Genomic DNA, 16,981 nt, shown 5'->3' with positions numbered 1-16,981 from the left:
AAAACTGAGGGGCAACCTTTGAGAACAGAGGTAAGGAGGAATTATTTTAGCTAATGAGTTGTAAATCTGAAGAATGCTCTGTCACAGACAGTGGTGGAAGCCAAGTCTGTGGGTATCTTCAAAACGGAAGTTGATATTTTCCTGACTGGTCAGGGGATCAAGGGATATGGTGAGAGGGCAGGTGTATGGGGTTAAATGGGAGCCAGGATCAGCCATGATGGAATGGTGAAGAGGACTCGATGGGCTGAATGGCCTAATTCTGCTCCTATGTTTTATGGTCTAAATCAGAGATATAACCAGGTGCCTGGTCCTTTAGGAATCATATGTGGCATGCATACCAACTTCAAACAACCACATCTTCTGTCCCCTATTCTAATTACTGGAGACAAAAGGATACAACCTCAAGAATGCTGTGAAAATGAAGTCTTTCTCAGACTAGCAAGGAAATGCACAAAAGAGCAAGGCTGTGTGGAAAGTATTCAGTGACCATTATCCACCAGGGAGCAGCTAATGAGAAGAACCAACAATTATTGGCTTTCACAGTAGAGGACTGAGTGATCCACTGGCCTGCAGCCAGAGAGGTTTAACTAAAGCTAGCAGCTTACAGCCTCCTTTGGTATCAGCACAGTTGTCTCATTCAACTTGCCTTTCAGGTATCCTTGAGTATTTGTTCTAGTCAAGGAATACTCCTGTACTGTTGCGTCAGACTTTCTCAAACGCCTTGGGGATAGGGAGATATTGTCGACCTCCAGTGCACAGTCTAATCATTTTGAACATAAAATAGTTGTGAAGACCTTGGATTTCTCATGTTCCCACCTCACCTGTCTATGGTCAGCAGAGTTGCTGTAACTGACACGAATAACAGCCTCCATCAACACCATCCCCTCCCACCCTGTCAATTTCAGTTTGAACCCAGAGGCAACACTGCACATTACACACAATGGCTCTTTGAAATGGAGACAAAGTCCAAAACCAAGATGACTGCAGGAACCCAACACCGATCTGAGAATCTGTGTATCGAAAATGTGCAAGAATTTCAATCGCGTGAAAGCTACAATCAAGGATACCAAGAACTGGAGAAAAAGAACTACAGTCCGCCTGGAGACAGAAAGCACAGGAGAGGACATGCATTTTGTGTTTTCTTCTAAAATACTCTGCTAACTGATCAAAATATTGAGATGGTGACGCACATTGTGAAACTTCTTTCAGTGACTGAATAGCAGGTGATCGTTCCGTTAGCACTTTGTTTCTCCCTTCACTTAACAGCCAGTACCTTCAAATCCTAAAATGGATCCCTGATTCCGACTGGCAATGATCCTGTTTTGAAGGTGAAATCCCATTAAATTACAAAACGTAAGCACTGTGAGATAACAAAACCAGAATCACTTTATCACCAGCTTCCACTTTATTACTTGTGGATAGCATCTGCCTTACATAAATAAGTTCTGCTGAATTCTGATGAATGAAGTGCTTTAGAAGGGTCTCTCTGCAGTGAGCCCTCGAGCCGCTGGCAACTGCAGCGTGTTGTCCAACATGTTTTCCTTATTATTGGTCTGCATGATGGGCACAGTGTGGGACGACGTCTTGCATCCGGTGCACAGATTGTGTGGTAAAGATGTGACTGCCAACTGGCCCTCGCTCATAGGAGGTAAAATAGCTTAATCACTCGTAAGTACTTAACAATAATACATCAGAGTGATCCTGTGGAGTACATAATGTCGGCTTCTAATTCAGTCCCATGAAATTCTGAAAGCTCGTTTCCACCCCCTCCCCTCTCCCAGCCCAAACAAAGCTGGACCTAGTGCATTCAATAGGGAAACGGAGCAGAGACCATCGTAAAAGCTCCCCCCCCCCCCTCAGAGTCGTGCAGCAACCTTTATTCATTCTGACTGCATTCCCTCACGGTCCTCCAGCCGCAAACTTTTAGTGTTGCTGTCCATGTTAGATACAGTATTACAGATTGCAGAGCACATAAACAACCTGTAACATGTTCCGTTGCAGTCATGGAGTCGGTCTTACAGCTTCCTATTCTTCGATGAGCAGGCTGTGTTTGGATTGTAGCATTCAGGATGGCTGATGGGAGTAGAGTGCTCCTGCTGTGCGACATGGCTTACACAGTGCACCTGGCTCCTGGTGGGTCCGGGGTCACTCCCTCACTGTGACGGATTCTGGCAGCTCAGTACCTGAGGCTGTTCAGCAGCCGAGGTTGGGAGGTCGGCCCCATCCCGAGCTCGGAAAAGGAGCTCTCCCGGCTGGATGACGTGCTCCGCTTGCCAGTTGCCGTTGCTGTACTGCTGGTAAAAGTCTGTGTCCGCCTGGAACATGACCAGGGCCTGGGCTGTGTGAATGCGGACGTGCTGTGCCAGGCTGTTGGCATCCAGGAACTTCTCCCCGCAGGAATCACAGGCGTACAGGATGTGAGCATTGGGATCTGCAGAGGAAACAGCCAATGAAGATGGCGTAACTAAAATGGCCAGTGGTGAACTACAGTCCATTGGCTGACAGTGGCCCATTCATACAGTTAAAGTAAAGCATGGTTTTTATTTCAATTCAAACTTACGCCTCGCAAAAATTTGGGCAGCTTTCCAGTGAAACACCAAAGGATAGAAGTTGGCAGTCTACAAATGGGTTAAGTCAAGTCACCATCTGCTTTCTATGGGGATGTAAAAGATGCCATGGTCCCATTCTGAAGCAGAGGGTGGAGGGTTATTTCCTGTGCCCTGGCCAACATTCTCCCTCATTCAACCTTTCTAAACAAGCACGTGATCGTTGTTATCTTGCTGCTGGTGCAAGTTTTCCTTGTGCAATTCTGCTGTTGCAGAGTTTGTGTTACAACACTACACTTGTGGGAGAATGGCTGGCAAGTAACAGTCAGAGGAGAGTAGGTACAAGTGAGTGACAATGCAGATAAGGTGGTGGATAACCAGCAAAAGGGACTGGAGGCTGCAGCGTTTATTCAATAACCTGCAGTCTCACAGTGAAGCCCTTTTGAAAAACCCCTGATTCCCTCCCCTACTGCTCACCCGCTTCCTGAACCTGTTCCACTGCTTTTGTAATCTCCGCCTTCAGGACCTCCGTTTCATCCGCGCTTGCCACTGGGACCACTGAAAGAAAGCAGAAATCAAAACAATGCTGATGGGGATGGCCATGAGTACAGAGACCAAACGCTAACCAGAACTCAGAGACATCATCAGTGACGGGGACAGATACCTTAACAGTCACAATGACCTGCGTCTACCTGTTGTCTGATAGCTCTTGAGCCACACTTTATGCTGGCTACGTCTTCACTATTCTTGCAGTGCAGATGAAATGTTGATTGTCCATTTCCCGCTGCAGCCGCTGTTTCACGCACTGAGTTCCAATAGCAGTTTGTATGTTGCTCCAGGTTCCAGGATCTGCAGTCCCGAGTGATCACAACTTGGACGTCTTTTGGCTAATGACAGCCTTGTCCATGTGACTCAACCATGTTGACCCTAACTTATACCGGTGTTCACACTGCAGACTCAAGCCTTATTGGCTAATTAGTTTATTACAAAATATGATTTATTCATAAAACATTCTAAAATATATACACAAATTGTTCCCGTCAACATTCTCTTACTGAATAACATTAACATTAATACAACATCAGATTTACGAACTTAAAAGTAAACAGTTCAAGGGATTCTAACACAAGTGGCTCTGAACTGCAGCCCTTCCCTGCACAGCCCCACTGTAGTTTTCCTTAAGCGGCAACTTTATTTAGTTCTATTGATTTATTTACACTAAGCAAAGCTTAGAACCGTTTTCTTCACTGTGTTAGATTAAAGTAAAATTCCCTTGCTATATTGTGCCACAGATGTCTGCTGGTTGAAGTCGCTTTCTAATAGAGAAGAGGAAATCTGCAGATGCTGGAAATCCAAGCAAAAACACACACAAAATGCTGGAGGAACTCAGCAGGCCAGGCAGCATCTACGGAAAAGAGTACAGTCAACGTTTCAGGCCGAGACCCTTCACCAGTCCTGCCGTACTCTTTTCCAAAGCTGCTGCCTGGCCTGCTGAGTTCCTCCAGCATCTTGTGTGTGTTGCTTCACTTTTTAATACTTAGGTTTTAGCCTTCAATGTTTTGAAGCCCAATCTATCTATCCATGGTATCAATTACATTGTACTGTATGTAGCCATAGCAACAGCAACACTCACCAGTTAGCTGGGTCACAGCAGTAGCAGCCAGTGCCTCAGTTGCCAAGGTAACCATGGTATCCGTTGTAACCGTGACAACATTACTGTCTTCTTCCTCATCCTCATCTTTACTTTTGAGTTTTTTCAGTCCGGTCTTTCCCTGGTGCACAGTTTTGACATGTGAGCGGAGATTGTCAACGCGATTGAAACCTCGTCCGCATGTGTCACACAGATAGGGTTTCTCACCTGCACACAAAGTGGATGGTTACTGGGATCAGTAATGAATAATCAATAACTATGCCCCACAAACAACCTACCTTCACTAGTTTAGCCCTAACACAACTGAAATGGGTCCCAGACTCTCACTGGTATTTGTGCTGTGATCCTAGATGGTACAGTCTTACTTTAATGAAGCCTCTGAATATGTTCTCTCATCTTAAAGAAGCCAGACATGCAATAGATTTTAACCGGCTGGCTTCAATATGCAACAGGCAGACATCAGAATATGTATTAGTTTTTACAAAACCTTTCATTAACCAGGTTTCAGATTGTAGATGTATGTAGAAGTGCTTCCTTATTCTCTCAAGAAAGCTTACATGTCAAAGTCTTAGCTTGTCTAACGAACAAATACATTCCCTCTATGTCTTCTCCGGGTAGACATTTAATCAAGTTACCACTTGACTTTCAAATTCCAAGGAATGGAACCTATATTAAATTTAATATACTATATTAATATATATTATTTAATATATACTATATTAAATTTAATTAACTCAACCTGCCCCGCTCTGTCTCCAGGCTTAACTAATACCCCAGAATTTATGTCCACTTCCAGGTGTGGTCTAAAGAGGGCTTTTATAGCTATGGTATAAAATTACAACTTAATGTATGTGGCCAACATTTTCATTTCTAAATACCTTTAGTATTTTTACATTTTTACCAACTATATACACATCTCTTTGGATTCCTCAGCAACACACACACAAGATGTTGTAAGAACTCAGCAGGTCAGGCAACATCTGTGGAGAGGAATAAACAATTGACTATTTATTCTTGTCCGTAAATGCTGCCTAACTTGCTGAGTATCTCCAGCATTTTGTGTGTGTTGCTCAAGATTTCTAGCCAATGCAGAATCTCTTGTGTTTATCTTTGAATAAACACCCCGCCCCCACTGCTTTTAACTTACTGTCTTCTTAGGGTTCAAAATAGATGCCCCCATATTTGCCAACAGCAAAATCTATTTGCCATATGAACATGAGGAAAGAGGAAGTGTACATCGCTTCAGCTAAAGGCCGATCTTCTACCTCAGCATCACTTTCCCAGATCCCTGCAAGAATCCATTAATCTCCACCTAAATGTCTGAGCCTCTTCAGCCATCTTGGTACAGAATTCCCAGGGTTTATTAATTTCGGGATAAAGCAATTTCTTTCATCGTTGTCAGGATTAACCAACAGCTTTGTTTCCAGACTGTAACCCCTGGTTCCTACAGCCCAGCCAGGAGAAACTGCATTCATCTTTTCAAGCCCTTGAATAATTTTGTATGTTTTAAAAAGAGCATCCCTCTATCTTCAAAACTCCAGATAGAATAGGGCTAGTCTGCTACACCTCTCCTCGGACAACTCTCCAATCCCAGGAAAAAAGTTACTGAAATTTCAATGCAGTTTCTCTATTGCAAGTAAACCCTTCTTTATGTAGGGATACCAGAGACGTACTGGCGAGTTCTCACAAGAAGACCGTATCATTTCATTATGATGTTTTTATCCTTGCATTCAAATCTTCTGTAGAAAAAGCCAAAATACCATCGCTTTTTCTATTTGTCAGCCGTATCTACTTAATAATTCATGTACAAGGACACACGTTCCCTCCGATGAGTGATACTTTTTAGTCTCTGACCATTTAAAACTTCACCTGTTCTCTCTTTCCTCATTGATATTGGTCTAGACCAGGGGATCCCAACCTTTCTTATGCCATGGACCAATAGCATTAAGCAAGGGGTCCGTGGATCCCAGGTTGGAAACCTCTGGTTTAGACCTATCTACTGGGTACCACATCGTCTACATCTTTCATTATACACTGAAAATATATGAATTCACTTTGGGAGAGCCAGTGTCATATCCTGTGAATTTCAGCATCTCACCACCATCCCTACTCTGTACCCTCTGCCTCTCCGCCTTTTTCCTAAATGTTTTGCCATTTGCTTTGTGAGTTCCAATTCTAGCCAACAGACTACTATGAAAAGTCTTTATCCAATGCATTTTGGAAGTATAGAACAGCATGGTCTGTAGAATGATGATGCATGGGACATGGTCCTAGTCTAATGAGCGTACACTGGAGGGCAGCCCCCAACCCAGCACGGTGCACCCACAAAGGCCTCTGCTCTCTCCCATATTGCCTCGGCATCTCCCCTCCTGGATGGCTGCCTGAGGAGACCCTGTGGTTTGAGGGCCTAGTCCTCCCCACAACTGAGGCAACGCAACTCCCCCCCCCCCCCCCACACCAGCCGTCAATCTCGCCAATGCACTGGTGAAGCAGACTCGCACTATTCTACATTACCAGTGTCTAACAGGGTCTTGCAATCACAAGAAAATCATCCCAGACAATCACCTGCACTGCGCAACCCCTCGGCACAACAACAGTTTGCAACAAATCCAGGTGACAACTCAACTACAGAACGTAATAAGTTCAGCTCCATCACTATTGAGCAACTCACTGATGGGACACACCTACAGCTCTTGATGATCTTGACAACCAGCATTATTTTGTGATTGTAAAAAAAGACAAAGTATAAACAATTACACCATTGGTTGGACCCAGAGTGGCCACTGCATCCCAGTATGCCACTATTACCTACCCATTACAGATCCAGGCTGCCTCTTTCTTATTTACCAAATATTTTCAAGACACTCTATTCTTAAACAGAAGGTACTGATATCGAGGGCAGCACCGCAGTGTGGCGGTTAGCATAACACTTTACACAGCCAGTATTTGGAAGAATGGGATTCAATTCCCGTTGCTGTCTGTAAGGACTTTGTCGTTTTCCCCGTGACAATATGGGTTTCTGCTGGGTGCTCCGGTTCCCTCTCACATTCCCAAGGACGTACAGGTTAGGCTTAATAAGTTGTGGGCTTGCTGTGTTGGCATGGCAACTCTAGCAGGCCGCCCCCAACACATCTTTAGACCATGTTGGCCATTGATGGAAATGACGCATTTCACTGCACGTGAGACAAATGAAAATATTTTAAATATTTTCAAGTTATTTCCCAATGACAGATGGTTTTTAAGCACCCTAATAAATCATTAAAATTTGTGCTTATTTTTCTATCCTTTGCAAGTTTCTGTTTTTGAAAATTCTAATTGTGGCACTTCAACCAAAACTCAGATACTACTACACACTGTGTAACCAGTATCCAGATTGTACTCTTTGCACATCAATTGGCCCCAAGTTATGGATGATGTTACATTAACCAGGTGCCAAGTAACATCCGGTCTAGGGTCGAAACTTAAAATGATGCTTTGGAAATTGTGATGAGCAAGATCCAATGTATGTGTCCCTTTGAAGCTCACATGCCTATACTGCTTCTTAAAGCTCCAGAAAGGAGACAGTCAGCCTTGATTTCAAATAGACTCAAAAGTTAGGCCATGAAACTGCAGTATAGTTATGCATTTACTAAATTGTTCGGAGTTCTTTTTCATTTACTGTTGAGATTTTGTGCATTTTTTTGTGCCTTGAATCAACGCCTGGGTCATATATAAACCAGACAAAGCAAAAGGCACAGAACAAATTATATTTTTGCAAAAATTGGAGACTCTTATGGTTACATTTTTCAGATATTGGAACTGGCAACTTCACCCTGATTAGCTTGCTAAGGTAACTGCTTGAATGCAAAACCCAGGCTAACTGACACATTATTTACACAAAAGACATTAAATTAGTATTAATACCAGAAATAGGAATCTCGACACATGAAGGGGGCTTGTTCTGGCAGCTGCAAATTTCTTGAAACAGTTCAAAGATCTGCCAAAGGCAGACAGACAAGGCTCAGAGGGATCCAGCAGCTGCTCACCTGTGTGGATGATAACGTGTTTGGCAAGGTCACCGGCATTGACGAAGGCCTTGTTACAGATGTGGCACTGGTGCGGCCGGATATTGTCATGGTGCCGAATGTGATTGGCCAACTGACTGGACTGTGTAAACCTTAGGGGAGATGGGGAAAAAGAATTTATGAATGGACTAAGCTCAAAAAGTCCCCGAGAATTTTTATCCCCACTGTAGCCCTTAGAACTGGTTGGTTTATCTCAGAATCCAGAAAGGCGGACCCCCAAAATGACTCAGCTCATTATGACCCTCAATATAACTTTAACCTCAGTACACAAGCACTATTTACATCTGTTTAACTCCAAGATGTATACTGTATGTCAGACATATATGACATACGGCTCTTTAAGGTTGTCATAGCTGGGTGAGGTAGTGGAAAAAGTTCCCACTACCTATTAAACGTTCCCAAAGGCGTGTGTCTCATATAGCCTCTGACAACCAAGTCTAGCTCCTAGCCTTCACGTGTGGCTTAGCTACTAAGCCCAGTGGAACGATTTCTACTGACAGGGGAAGGGGCAAAGGCGGGTTAATGGTGCCTTAAAACCAGTCGCTTTGGGCAGCTGGGGCCAATCAGTCATGGTTGGCTGCTCATCTAGCAGGAGGTAAACTCTGATCTGAAACCGCTCATGGGGAAGGCTACGGAAGCAAACCCTGAGGAAAAATCTGGAGCTCGAGTTCAGCACTAACTGGCAACTCCTGCCACAGCACCGGTGACAGCTATATCGGTCTCTGACCTGCCTTTGCATTCATCGGCTGTGTGGAGACAGGGAGCCTGCTTTCTATATTGAAGTGCCCTGGCTTGTGTATCAACGAGAATGCAATATCTATGGTGGGCCCTGAGAAATTGTTATTGCTATATACCTCCCCTAACAGCTGCCTCTCCCTCTCCAGGAACCCAACTCTAGGTTCACCTTTCAAATTTCATAACTTTAATCGAAACCGACAATGCTTTGCCGCGGCCGATCTCTGTTCCTGACCTTTTCCCACAGCGATCACAGACGTACGGTTTCTCCCCAGTGTGCTGTCGGATGTGAGCAATCAGAGAGCTCGCCTGCGTGAAGCTCTTCCCACAGATGATGCAAATGCAAGGCTTCTCACCTGTAAAAAAAACAACACCAATTAATACAGCCAAGGAAACATGCTGGGGAGGGCAATGACAAATACAAGATCACCTGGGAAAGGGAGCAAGGAAGTGAACTTAGGGGGACAAAAAAGGGGGGCAAGTAGCAGAATGGGAGATCTTTACCCCTGCTCTAATGGACCCCTCAGCTCCTCACTGTTCCCAGTTATTAGGTGAAAACAAAACCTGCAGATGTTGGAAATCTGAAATAAAATGCTGGAAACACTCAGCAGGGCAAGCAACAGCTAAAGAAAGAGAAACAGTTAACATTTCAGGCTGGAAACCCTTTCTTCCGAAGAGTTGTAACCTGAAAAATTGGTAGTTTCATCTCTCGGCTCATCTGCCCAACAGCTTTCCATCTCCTCTCTGGGAGCTGCTGATTCTTCCTGAGGTACACTGCAGGAGCACGCGTGCCCTCCACCAAGATGCAAACCCAAGCACGAGCGCCAATAGGTTCTGTAAGCAAAGGAGGGACCTGGCCCAAACCCAACCCTGTCTTTGCCCGATTTCTTTGTGTCTGCAATTGATTCACAGGGCACCGGGATGAAGAAGGATTAGCACTTCTGTGGTGCCCTTTAGAGCCAAACCATGTCCTGTTTTGGAAGCGTGGGCGCTCAGGTAATGTAGGAAATGTAGCAGCAAAAATGCTCACAGGAATGGCAGTATAATAAATGATTGACAGAGAGATGAACAGCCAAACACCAGGGTACGTTCCCTGCTCTTCCTCAAAACAGTCGTGCTCTGTTAATCTAAAAGGCCAGTTTAATATCTCATCTGAAACGCTGACTGTGTAGCTCCGCCCCCGCCAACTACTCGACTGGAATGTCAGCCAGTTTTATTTGTGCTCGCTTGCGGGAAAGAGCCTTGACCTCACAGTTTTCTGACTCAGGGTTACTGACTGAGCCAGTGTGGCACCTGAGCTATTCCTCTGCCCACAGGGGTTGAACCCAGACCTCTGTGGTCTGTGCGCTTCGGGAATGTATCTGTAATTACCACATCAAACTCTTATTGTGCTTCTGGGTGGCGTGGGAACCTACTCAAAGGGGAAAAAGGAACAAAGACGGCCGACAGCTGGCACTTGGTAAATGTACATTCACAGCTGGCTGCAAGGGTCACAGGGCAAAGAGACATGATGTAATATCAAAGGAACATGTACTCTACCCCCAGGGGATGCAGGCCAGGCAGTCTCCGATGTGATTACAACCACACTCTGACCAGGATTATAGCTTTGGCTGTGACCCAGCCAACAGTCGGATGATTAACATTCAGCTCGAGGCCTCAGTCAACAGAGGAGGGGCAGGGCCATTACCACACAACAAATTTCCCCGACGGCTTCAAGCTGAATGTGAAACGCGAATTTATTTGGCGGGGTGGATGAAGCGCGATCCCGTCACTCGGATACCTGTGTGAATGCGCACGTGGCGTTGCAGGGCTCCGGGATCAGAAAAAGCCCGCTGGCAGTGCGGGCAGACGTACGGCTTCTCTCCACTGTGGATCCGCAGGTGGCGCTTCAGGTTTCCTGAAGAAAAGAAAATCAAACGGGGTTGGAGCATGGATCGAACGAAGAGGACTCTAACAAACTGGTAGGAGTGCCCCAAAGCAGCTCTGAAGAGGACAGCAGCACAGCGCCTGACGTTGATGAGAGTGATAAGTTCCCTCACTCAACTCCTCTGAGCAAGACATGGCAGAATTCCCAGTGGAGTGTTACTCATTTCATAAAGCTGGAATGAGAGTCATGGTTCACAAGAGCCCAGATCAGGAAGACCATAAGACATAGGAGCAAAATTAGGCCATTTGGCCCATTGAGTCTGCTCCACCAGGACTTAGCAGGTGGAAGACAAGTTAAAATCATGAGGGGAAGAGAGGGGATAAATGCTCTCTTCTAGTTGCTGCCACTGGTAGAGGAAAGAGGTCCCATGCCACTAGGGTCGGGAACAATTATTATCCCTCAACCATCGTGCTCCTGAACCAAAGTTGATAGCTTCAATCATCTCAACACTGAACTGACTCCACGACCTCTGGACACACTTTCAAGGGCTCTACAACTCCTGTTCTCAACATTATTCAGAAAGGAAACTATCGCCCAGTTAGCCTGGCCTCAGTGACTGGGAAGACATTAGAGTCTGTTGTTAAGGATGAGGTGACACAGGACAAGATAGTACAAAGTCATTATGGTTTCCTTCAGGGAAAAACTTGCCTGATGAACCTGCTGGAATTCTTCAAGGAGATTATAAGCAGGATAGATAAAAGGGATGCAGTGGATGTTTATATTTGGACTTTCAGAAGGCCTTTGATAAGGTTCCACAAATGAGGCTGCTTACTAAGTTAAGAGCCCGTGGTATTACAGGAAAGTTACTAACATGGTTAGAGCTTTGGCTGATTGGTAGGAGGCAGCGAGTGGGAATAAAAGGTTCTTTTTCTGGTTGGCTGCCAGTGATTAATGGTGTTCTGCAGGGGTTGGTGTTGGGAACATTTCTTTTTATGCTGTATATAAATGATTTAGATGATGGAATAGATGGCTTTGTTGCCAAGTTTGCAGATGTTACGAAGATTGGTGGGGGGGGGGCAGTTAGTGTTGAAGAAACAGGTAGGATGCAGAAAGACTTGGACAGATTATGAGGATGGGCAAGAGAGTGGCAAATGAAATACAAGGTTGGAAAATGCATGGTCATGCTCTTTGGTAGTAGAAATAAATGTGCAGGTAGTTTCTAAACGGGGAGGAAATCCAGGAATCTGAGATGCAGAGGGACTTGGGAGTCCTTGTGCAGAATACCCTGAAGGTTAACTTGCAGGTTGAGTCGGTGGTGAGGAAGGCAAATGCCATGTTAGCATTCATTTCAAGAGGTCTAGAATACAAGAGCAAGGATGTGATGCTGAGGCTTTATAAGGCACTGGTGAGGCCTCACCTTGAGAATTGTGAACAGTTTTGGGCCCCTCATTTTAGAAAAGATGTGTTGGCATTGGAGAGGGTAAAGAGGAGGTTCACAGGGATGATTCCAGGAATGAAAGGTTGATGGCTCTGGGTCTGTACTCGCTGGCATTCAGAAGGATGAGGGGGGATCTCATTGAAACCTTTCGAATGTTGAAAGGCCTAGACAGAGTAGATGTGGAAAGGATGTTTCCCACGGTGGGGGAGTCTAGGACAAGAGGGCACAGGCTCAGGATAGAGGGATGCCCTTTCAAAATGCGGAGAAATTTCTTTAGCCGAAAGGTGGTGAATTTGTGGAATTTGTTGCCACATGCAGCTGTGGACGCCAGGTCGTTGGGTGTATTTAAGGCAGAGATTGATAGGTTCTTGATTGGCCATGGCATCAAAGGTTACGGGGAGAAGGACAGGAACTGGGGATGAGGAGATAGAAAAAAAGGATCAGCCATGATTGAATCGATGATTGAATCGATGGGCCAGATGGCCTAATTCTGCTCCGATATCTTGTGGTCTTGTTATTTATTCATTTTCTGTTTTTTTTGGTATTTGTACAATTATTGTCTTTTACACTTTGGTTTTTGGTCCATCTTTGTTTACCTGCAGTTTTTCATTGATGCTATCGCATTTCTCTGTATTTATTGTGAATACCCGCAAGAAAATGAATCTCACGGAGGTATATATATGTTGACAATTAATCTACTTTGAACTTTTAAGTGCACAGTCTTTTTCTCAGGGAAAGGACATAAATACTCAGGGGCATCTTTTCAAGCTGAGAGGGGCAAGAATTACAAGGGACCTGTGGGACAACTTCCTAGCAACTTTCCCTGTTATCCTGGTTAATATCGATCTCTTAATCAATATTAACAAGTAGTTGGACATCATCACAAGGCTGCTCGCAAGATCTTACTGCATGAAAAATAGATACTGTGTTTTAAATCTTCCAACGGTGACTATTTTTTGTCATTGGGTAACTATCTGTGGGATGTTGAAGTCTGAACAAATCAACGTTTTTCTTAAAAAAAAGATACATCCCGCAAGTAACAATTTAAGGTTCAATTAATCTGTTTTAAGGGTGCTGTTTGTGGCTGCCACACCAGTGAGATTGATCATTCTACTCTTCAAGTGGAACGAAGGGACCTTTTACATTCATTCAACTTCTGGTCAAGATGTGCCAGGCTGTGGTCTCCGTCGAGGTTGTGGCTCAGACTTAGTTGCTCTTTTTAGTTTCTGGGGACATGGAGGGGAGTTAGGGGTTAGGTTAGGGTTTAGGGACAGGGATGTGGAGGAGGCAGTGGTCAGGGATGGTCTTTTGCACATTGGCTGTTGGCCCATCTCTGTTTGCATGCAGTTTTTCATTGATGCTATTGAGTTTCTTCGTATTTGCTGAGAATGCTCGCAAGAAAATGAATCTCAGGGTAGTACGTGTGTTTTGATAATTAGATTACTTTGAAGGGCACAGTTTTTTTTCTCAGGGAGAGGAAATAAATGCTAGAGGGCATACTTTCAGGCTGAGAGGGGGAAGATTTACAAAGGACCTGAGGGACAACCTCTTTGCAAAGAGGACGGCACAACAGCACAGGAAGTGCTTTGGAGCAGCTCTCCTCTCGTTCTGGCTGGGGTCAGATAATTCAGCCCAGCATATTTCCCCGTCGTTTACCCACCACTGTCATGGCTGGGCAAGACGGGGTGGAATTCGCAGCGAAACACAAAGTTGGAGCGACGGAGTCAGCGAGCCCAGCTCTCACCTGATGTGGTGAACTGCTTCCCACACTCCCTGCACTTCAGGGGCCCGTCTACAATGTGGATCTTCAGGTGGGCTTTCAAGTTCCCCAGCTATAAAACACAGATGACAATTTTCATTATCAGCTTAACGACATCTTTAAAGACTCAGGAATGAATTAGCAATCAAGATCCAGAATAAGGCGCATAAAAATGCAGCAACATGATGCTCCAAAAGTTTCTAAGCACAACAGTGGAATAACCTTGGCCCTATGGTCACGGTACAGTGATGTTAAAACAATGGGTGGTCTGGGTTTGCTCACCTGGTAACCTCCGACATTCGCAATTGGCCACGGGGGGGGGGGGGGGGGTGAACTCTGACCTTCACGGCCGGCCACAGGCAGGTGAATTCTAACCGTGACCAACGGCCATAGGGAATGCCAAGCAGAGCTTGCAGAAAAGAAACGGGCACATCCAGCGGCAGTCAGTCAGATCAGCAACAGATCGCAGGAACGCCGCTGAGAATCAATGGGTAGAAAATATAAACCAAACGAGGTTGTGAGAGAAGGAACCTAGGTTTGGTCAGTGACATGTCTTCCTCCGCCACCAGCAGCCCTCTTAAGAAGTGACCCAGAGAAAAAAGGGATGGAATGATCTTTTGCCGATCTGCTGATGGCACAGCTGTTGTCAGCAGAATCTCAGACTGGTGATGAGGAGGTGTACAGGAGCTGGATAGATCAGCTGGTTGAGGGGTGTCACAACAACAACTTTGCACTCATCAGTCAGACCAAGGAGTTGATTGTGGACTTCAGGATGGGGAAGTTGAGGTCCACCTTCAGGGGTCACTGAGGGAAAGGACAGGAGTTTCAAGTTCCTGGATGGAGTCTATCCTGGGCCCAACATATTGATGCAGTTACAATGAAGGCACGACTGTGGCTATATTCCATTAGGAGTTTGAGGAGATTTTGTATGTCGTCAAGGACAAGCAAATTTCTGCAGATGTACCATGGAGAGCATTCTAACCGGTTGCGTCACTGTCTGGTATGATGGGGCCACCGTACAGTATTGGAATAGCTATAGAAAGTTGTAAACTCTGCCAGCTCCATCACAGGCACTAGCTTCCCCGGCATCGAGGACATCTTCAAAAGGAAATGTCTCAAAAGGGCAGCATTCGTCATTAAGGACCCCCATCACCCAGGCATGCTCTCTTCTTATTGCCACCATCACGGAGGTGGTACAGGAGCCTGAAGACACACACTCAAAGTTTTAGGAACAGCTTCTACCCGTCTGAATGGATAATGAACCAACCCACGAATATTACTTTACCATTTTGCTCTCTTTTGCATTATTCTTTTAATTAATTGTGTATAAATATTTCTTATTGTAATTTATAACATTTTTATGTACTGCACTGTAATGCTGCAGCAAAACAACAAAGTTCACAACAGATTAAACCTGATTCCTATTCGGATCTATCTTTGCAAGACACTAGCTGTCCATTTTAAGCAGTTCTTTCAACAGCCACTTTCCCACCTTCCCACTTCCCATGGACCGTGCTTGAACTCAGTGAAAGGAACGTGAGCGTGAAATGGGTAACTGATATTTAATTCATCTCCATGATCTGGGATTGAGATAACGAGAGAACATCAGTACAAATGTTCAGAACAAAGTAACCTGATTCTCTCTCCCCAGTTAGATTCAGAAATTCAAACCATTCTTGGAAAAGGAATTCTTGTGATGTTTTTGTCAGGGATTCTGAATTGATTGTCTGTTTAACCTGAAAACCCAATGGTGTGATGTAGAAAACGTTTGCTGTTTGGATATGATGGTGCAGTAGTTGCAAACACTGATACCATCCCCAACCCAGGCTGAGTTGTCGATATTTGCCAGTGCCCTGTCAAGAACGCTGCAACGGGCTTTGGATTGGGAAGGGGTAAGAAAATGAGAAATCCGAGCAGGAGTGGGCCACACATCTTCTTGGATCTGCTCTACTATATGACAAGATCTACCACGACCCCACATGCTGTCTGATCCCCACAGACCAGCAAGTGGCAGAGATCTATCAATAGCTTGGAGAATCTCAGTGACAGGACATCCTTGTCTTTTCGTGACACAGAACTCCGGGGAACCACAGCTCCCCAGAGCAGAAAGATTCTGACTGGAGTTTCACAATGCCCAGTCTCTTCCCCTGCAGATAGGGTTGGGAGTTTCCCCATTGCTGACGACTTTACAGTGACCTTCAGCTTGCTCATGTGTCCAGCGAGGCTAGGTATGGAATCTCCCCATCAGCCCGTAGCCTGCTCACACTCCATGAACAGACTGCCTCAGTGGAGAAAGGGTTAATGACCCATGAAGACATTCACACCAGTGGTTGCCAGGAGGTGGGAGGAAGAGAAGTGGTGGGGAGTGAGATCTGGCCTACCTGGTTAAATCGCTTCTCACAGTGCGGACACTTGTGAACCTTGTCAGCATCGTGCATCTCCAGGTGCCGCATTTTGGCGGTGGGATCGGAGAACGACCTCTCGCAGTAGTCGCACTGGTAGGGCTTCTCGCCGCTGTGCACCAGCTGGTGGCGCTTCAGGTTGCCGGAGGTGGTGAAGGTCTTCCTGCAGTCATCGCACGTGTACTTGGCCTCGCCCGTGTGCCTCTTCTTGTGCAAGTTCAGCAAGCTTATCAGCCGGTAGCTCTTCCCGCACTCCTCACAGGAGTGAGGCTTGACCGGGCTGTGGGCAGAGCAGGTACAGTCAGCTGGAAGCAGGCTGCACTGATCATGGTCACACACTGTTGCCGACATCGCACTTCCAGTCAACACACCACCACATCAAAGTCTGCACACACATCTCCAGTCTGAAAGATGAGTGTCAACCACTCCTTTCTGAAACTTAAATTTATATCCACGCAGCCATATAAAATACAATACTGTTATTTTAAAAATTAATATATAATTACTTATTCAAGTGAA

General features: G+C 45.3%; 1 protein-coding gene across 2 annotated transcripts in view; it reads right to left on the bottom strand.

Moving 5' to 3' along the window:
- Positions 1-1,382: 1,382 nt before the first annotated feature.
- Positions 1,383-16,981, bottom strand: part of zbtb17 (zinc finger and BTB domain containing 17) — a 32,084-nt gene continuing 16,485 nt past the window's right edge. For both annotated transcript variants that reach the window (XM_073031825.1, XM_073031826.1), the window contains exons 8-15: positions 16,442-16,742; positions 14,046-14,133; positions 10,777-10,893; positions 9,232-9,352; positions 8,223-8,353; positions 4,180-4,404; positions 3,024-3,104; positions 1,383-2,431 (exon numbers count right to left, since the gene is read on the bottom strand). In XM_073031825.1, the coding sequence (XP_072887926.1) occupies positions 2,154-2,431; positions 3,024-3,104; positions 4,180-4,404; positions 8,223-8,353; positions 9,232-9,352; positions 10,777-10,893; positions 14,046-14,133; positions 16,442-16,742 (1,342 nt within the window). In that variant the 3' untranslated portion in view covers positions 1,383-2,153. The remainder of the gene's footprint in view (positions 2,432-3,023; positions 3,105-4,179; positions 4,405-8,222; positions 8,354-9,231; positions 9,353-10,776; positions 10,894-14,045; positions 14,134-16,441; positions 16,743-16,981) is intronic.

Source organism: Hemitrygon akajei, chromosome 29, assembly GCF_048418815.1.
Source record: "Hemitrygon akajei chromosome 29, sHemAka1.3, whole genome shotgun sequence".
Taxonomy (NCBI): Eukaryota; Metazoa; Chordata; class Chondrichthyes; order Myliobatiformes; family Dasyatidae; genus Hemitrygon; species Hemitrygon akajei.
This window is presented reverse-complemented; position numbering and strand designations above follow the sequence as displayed.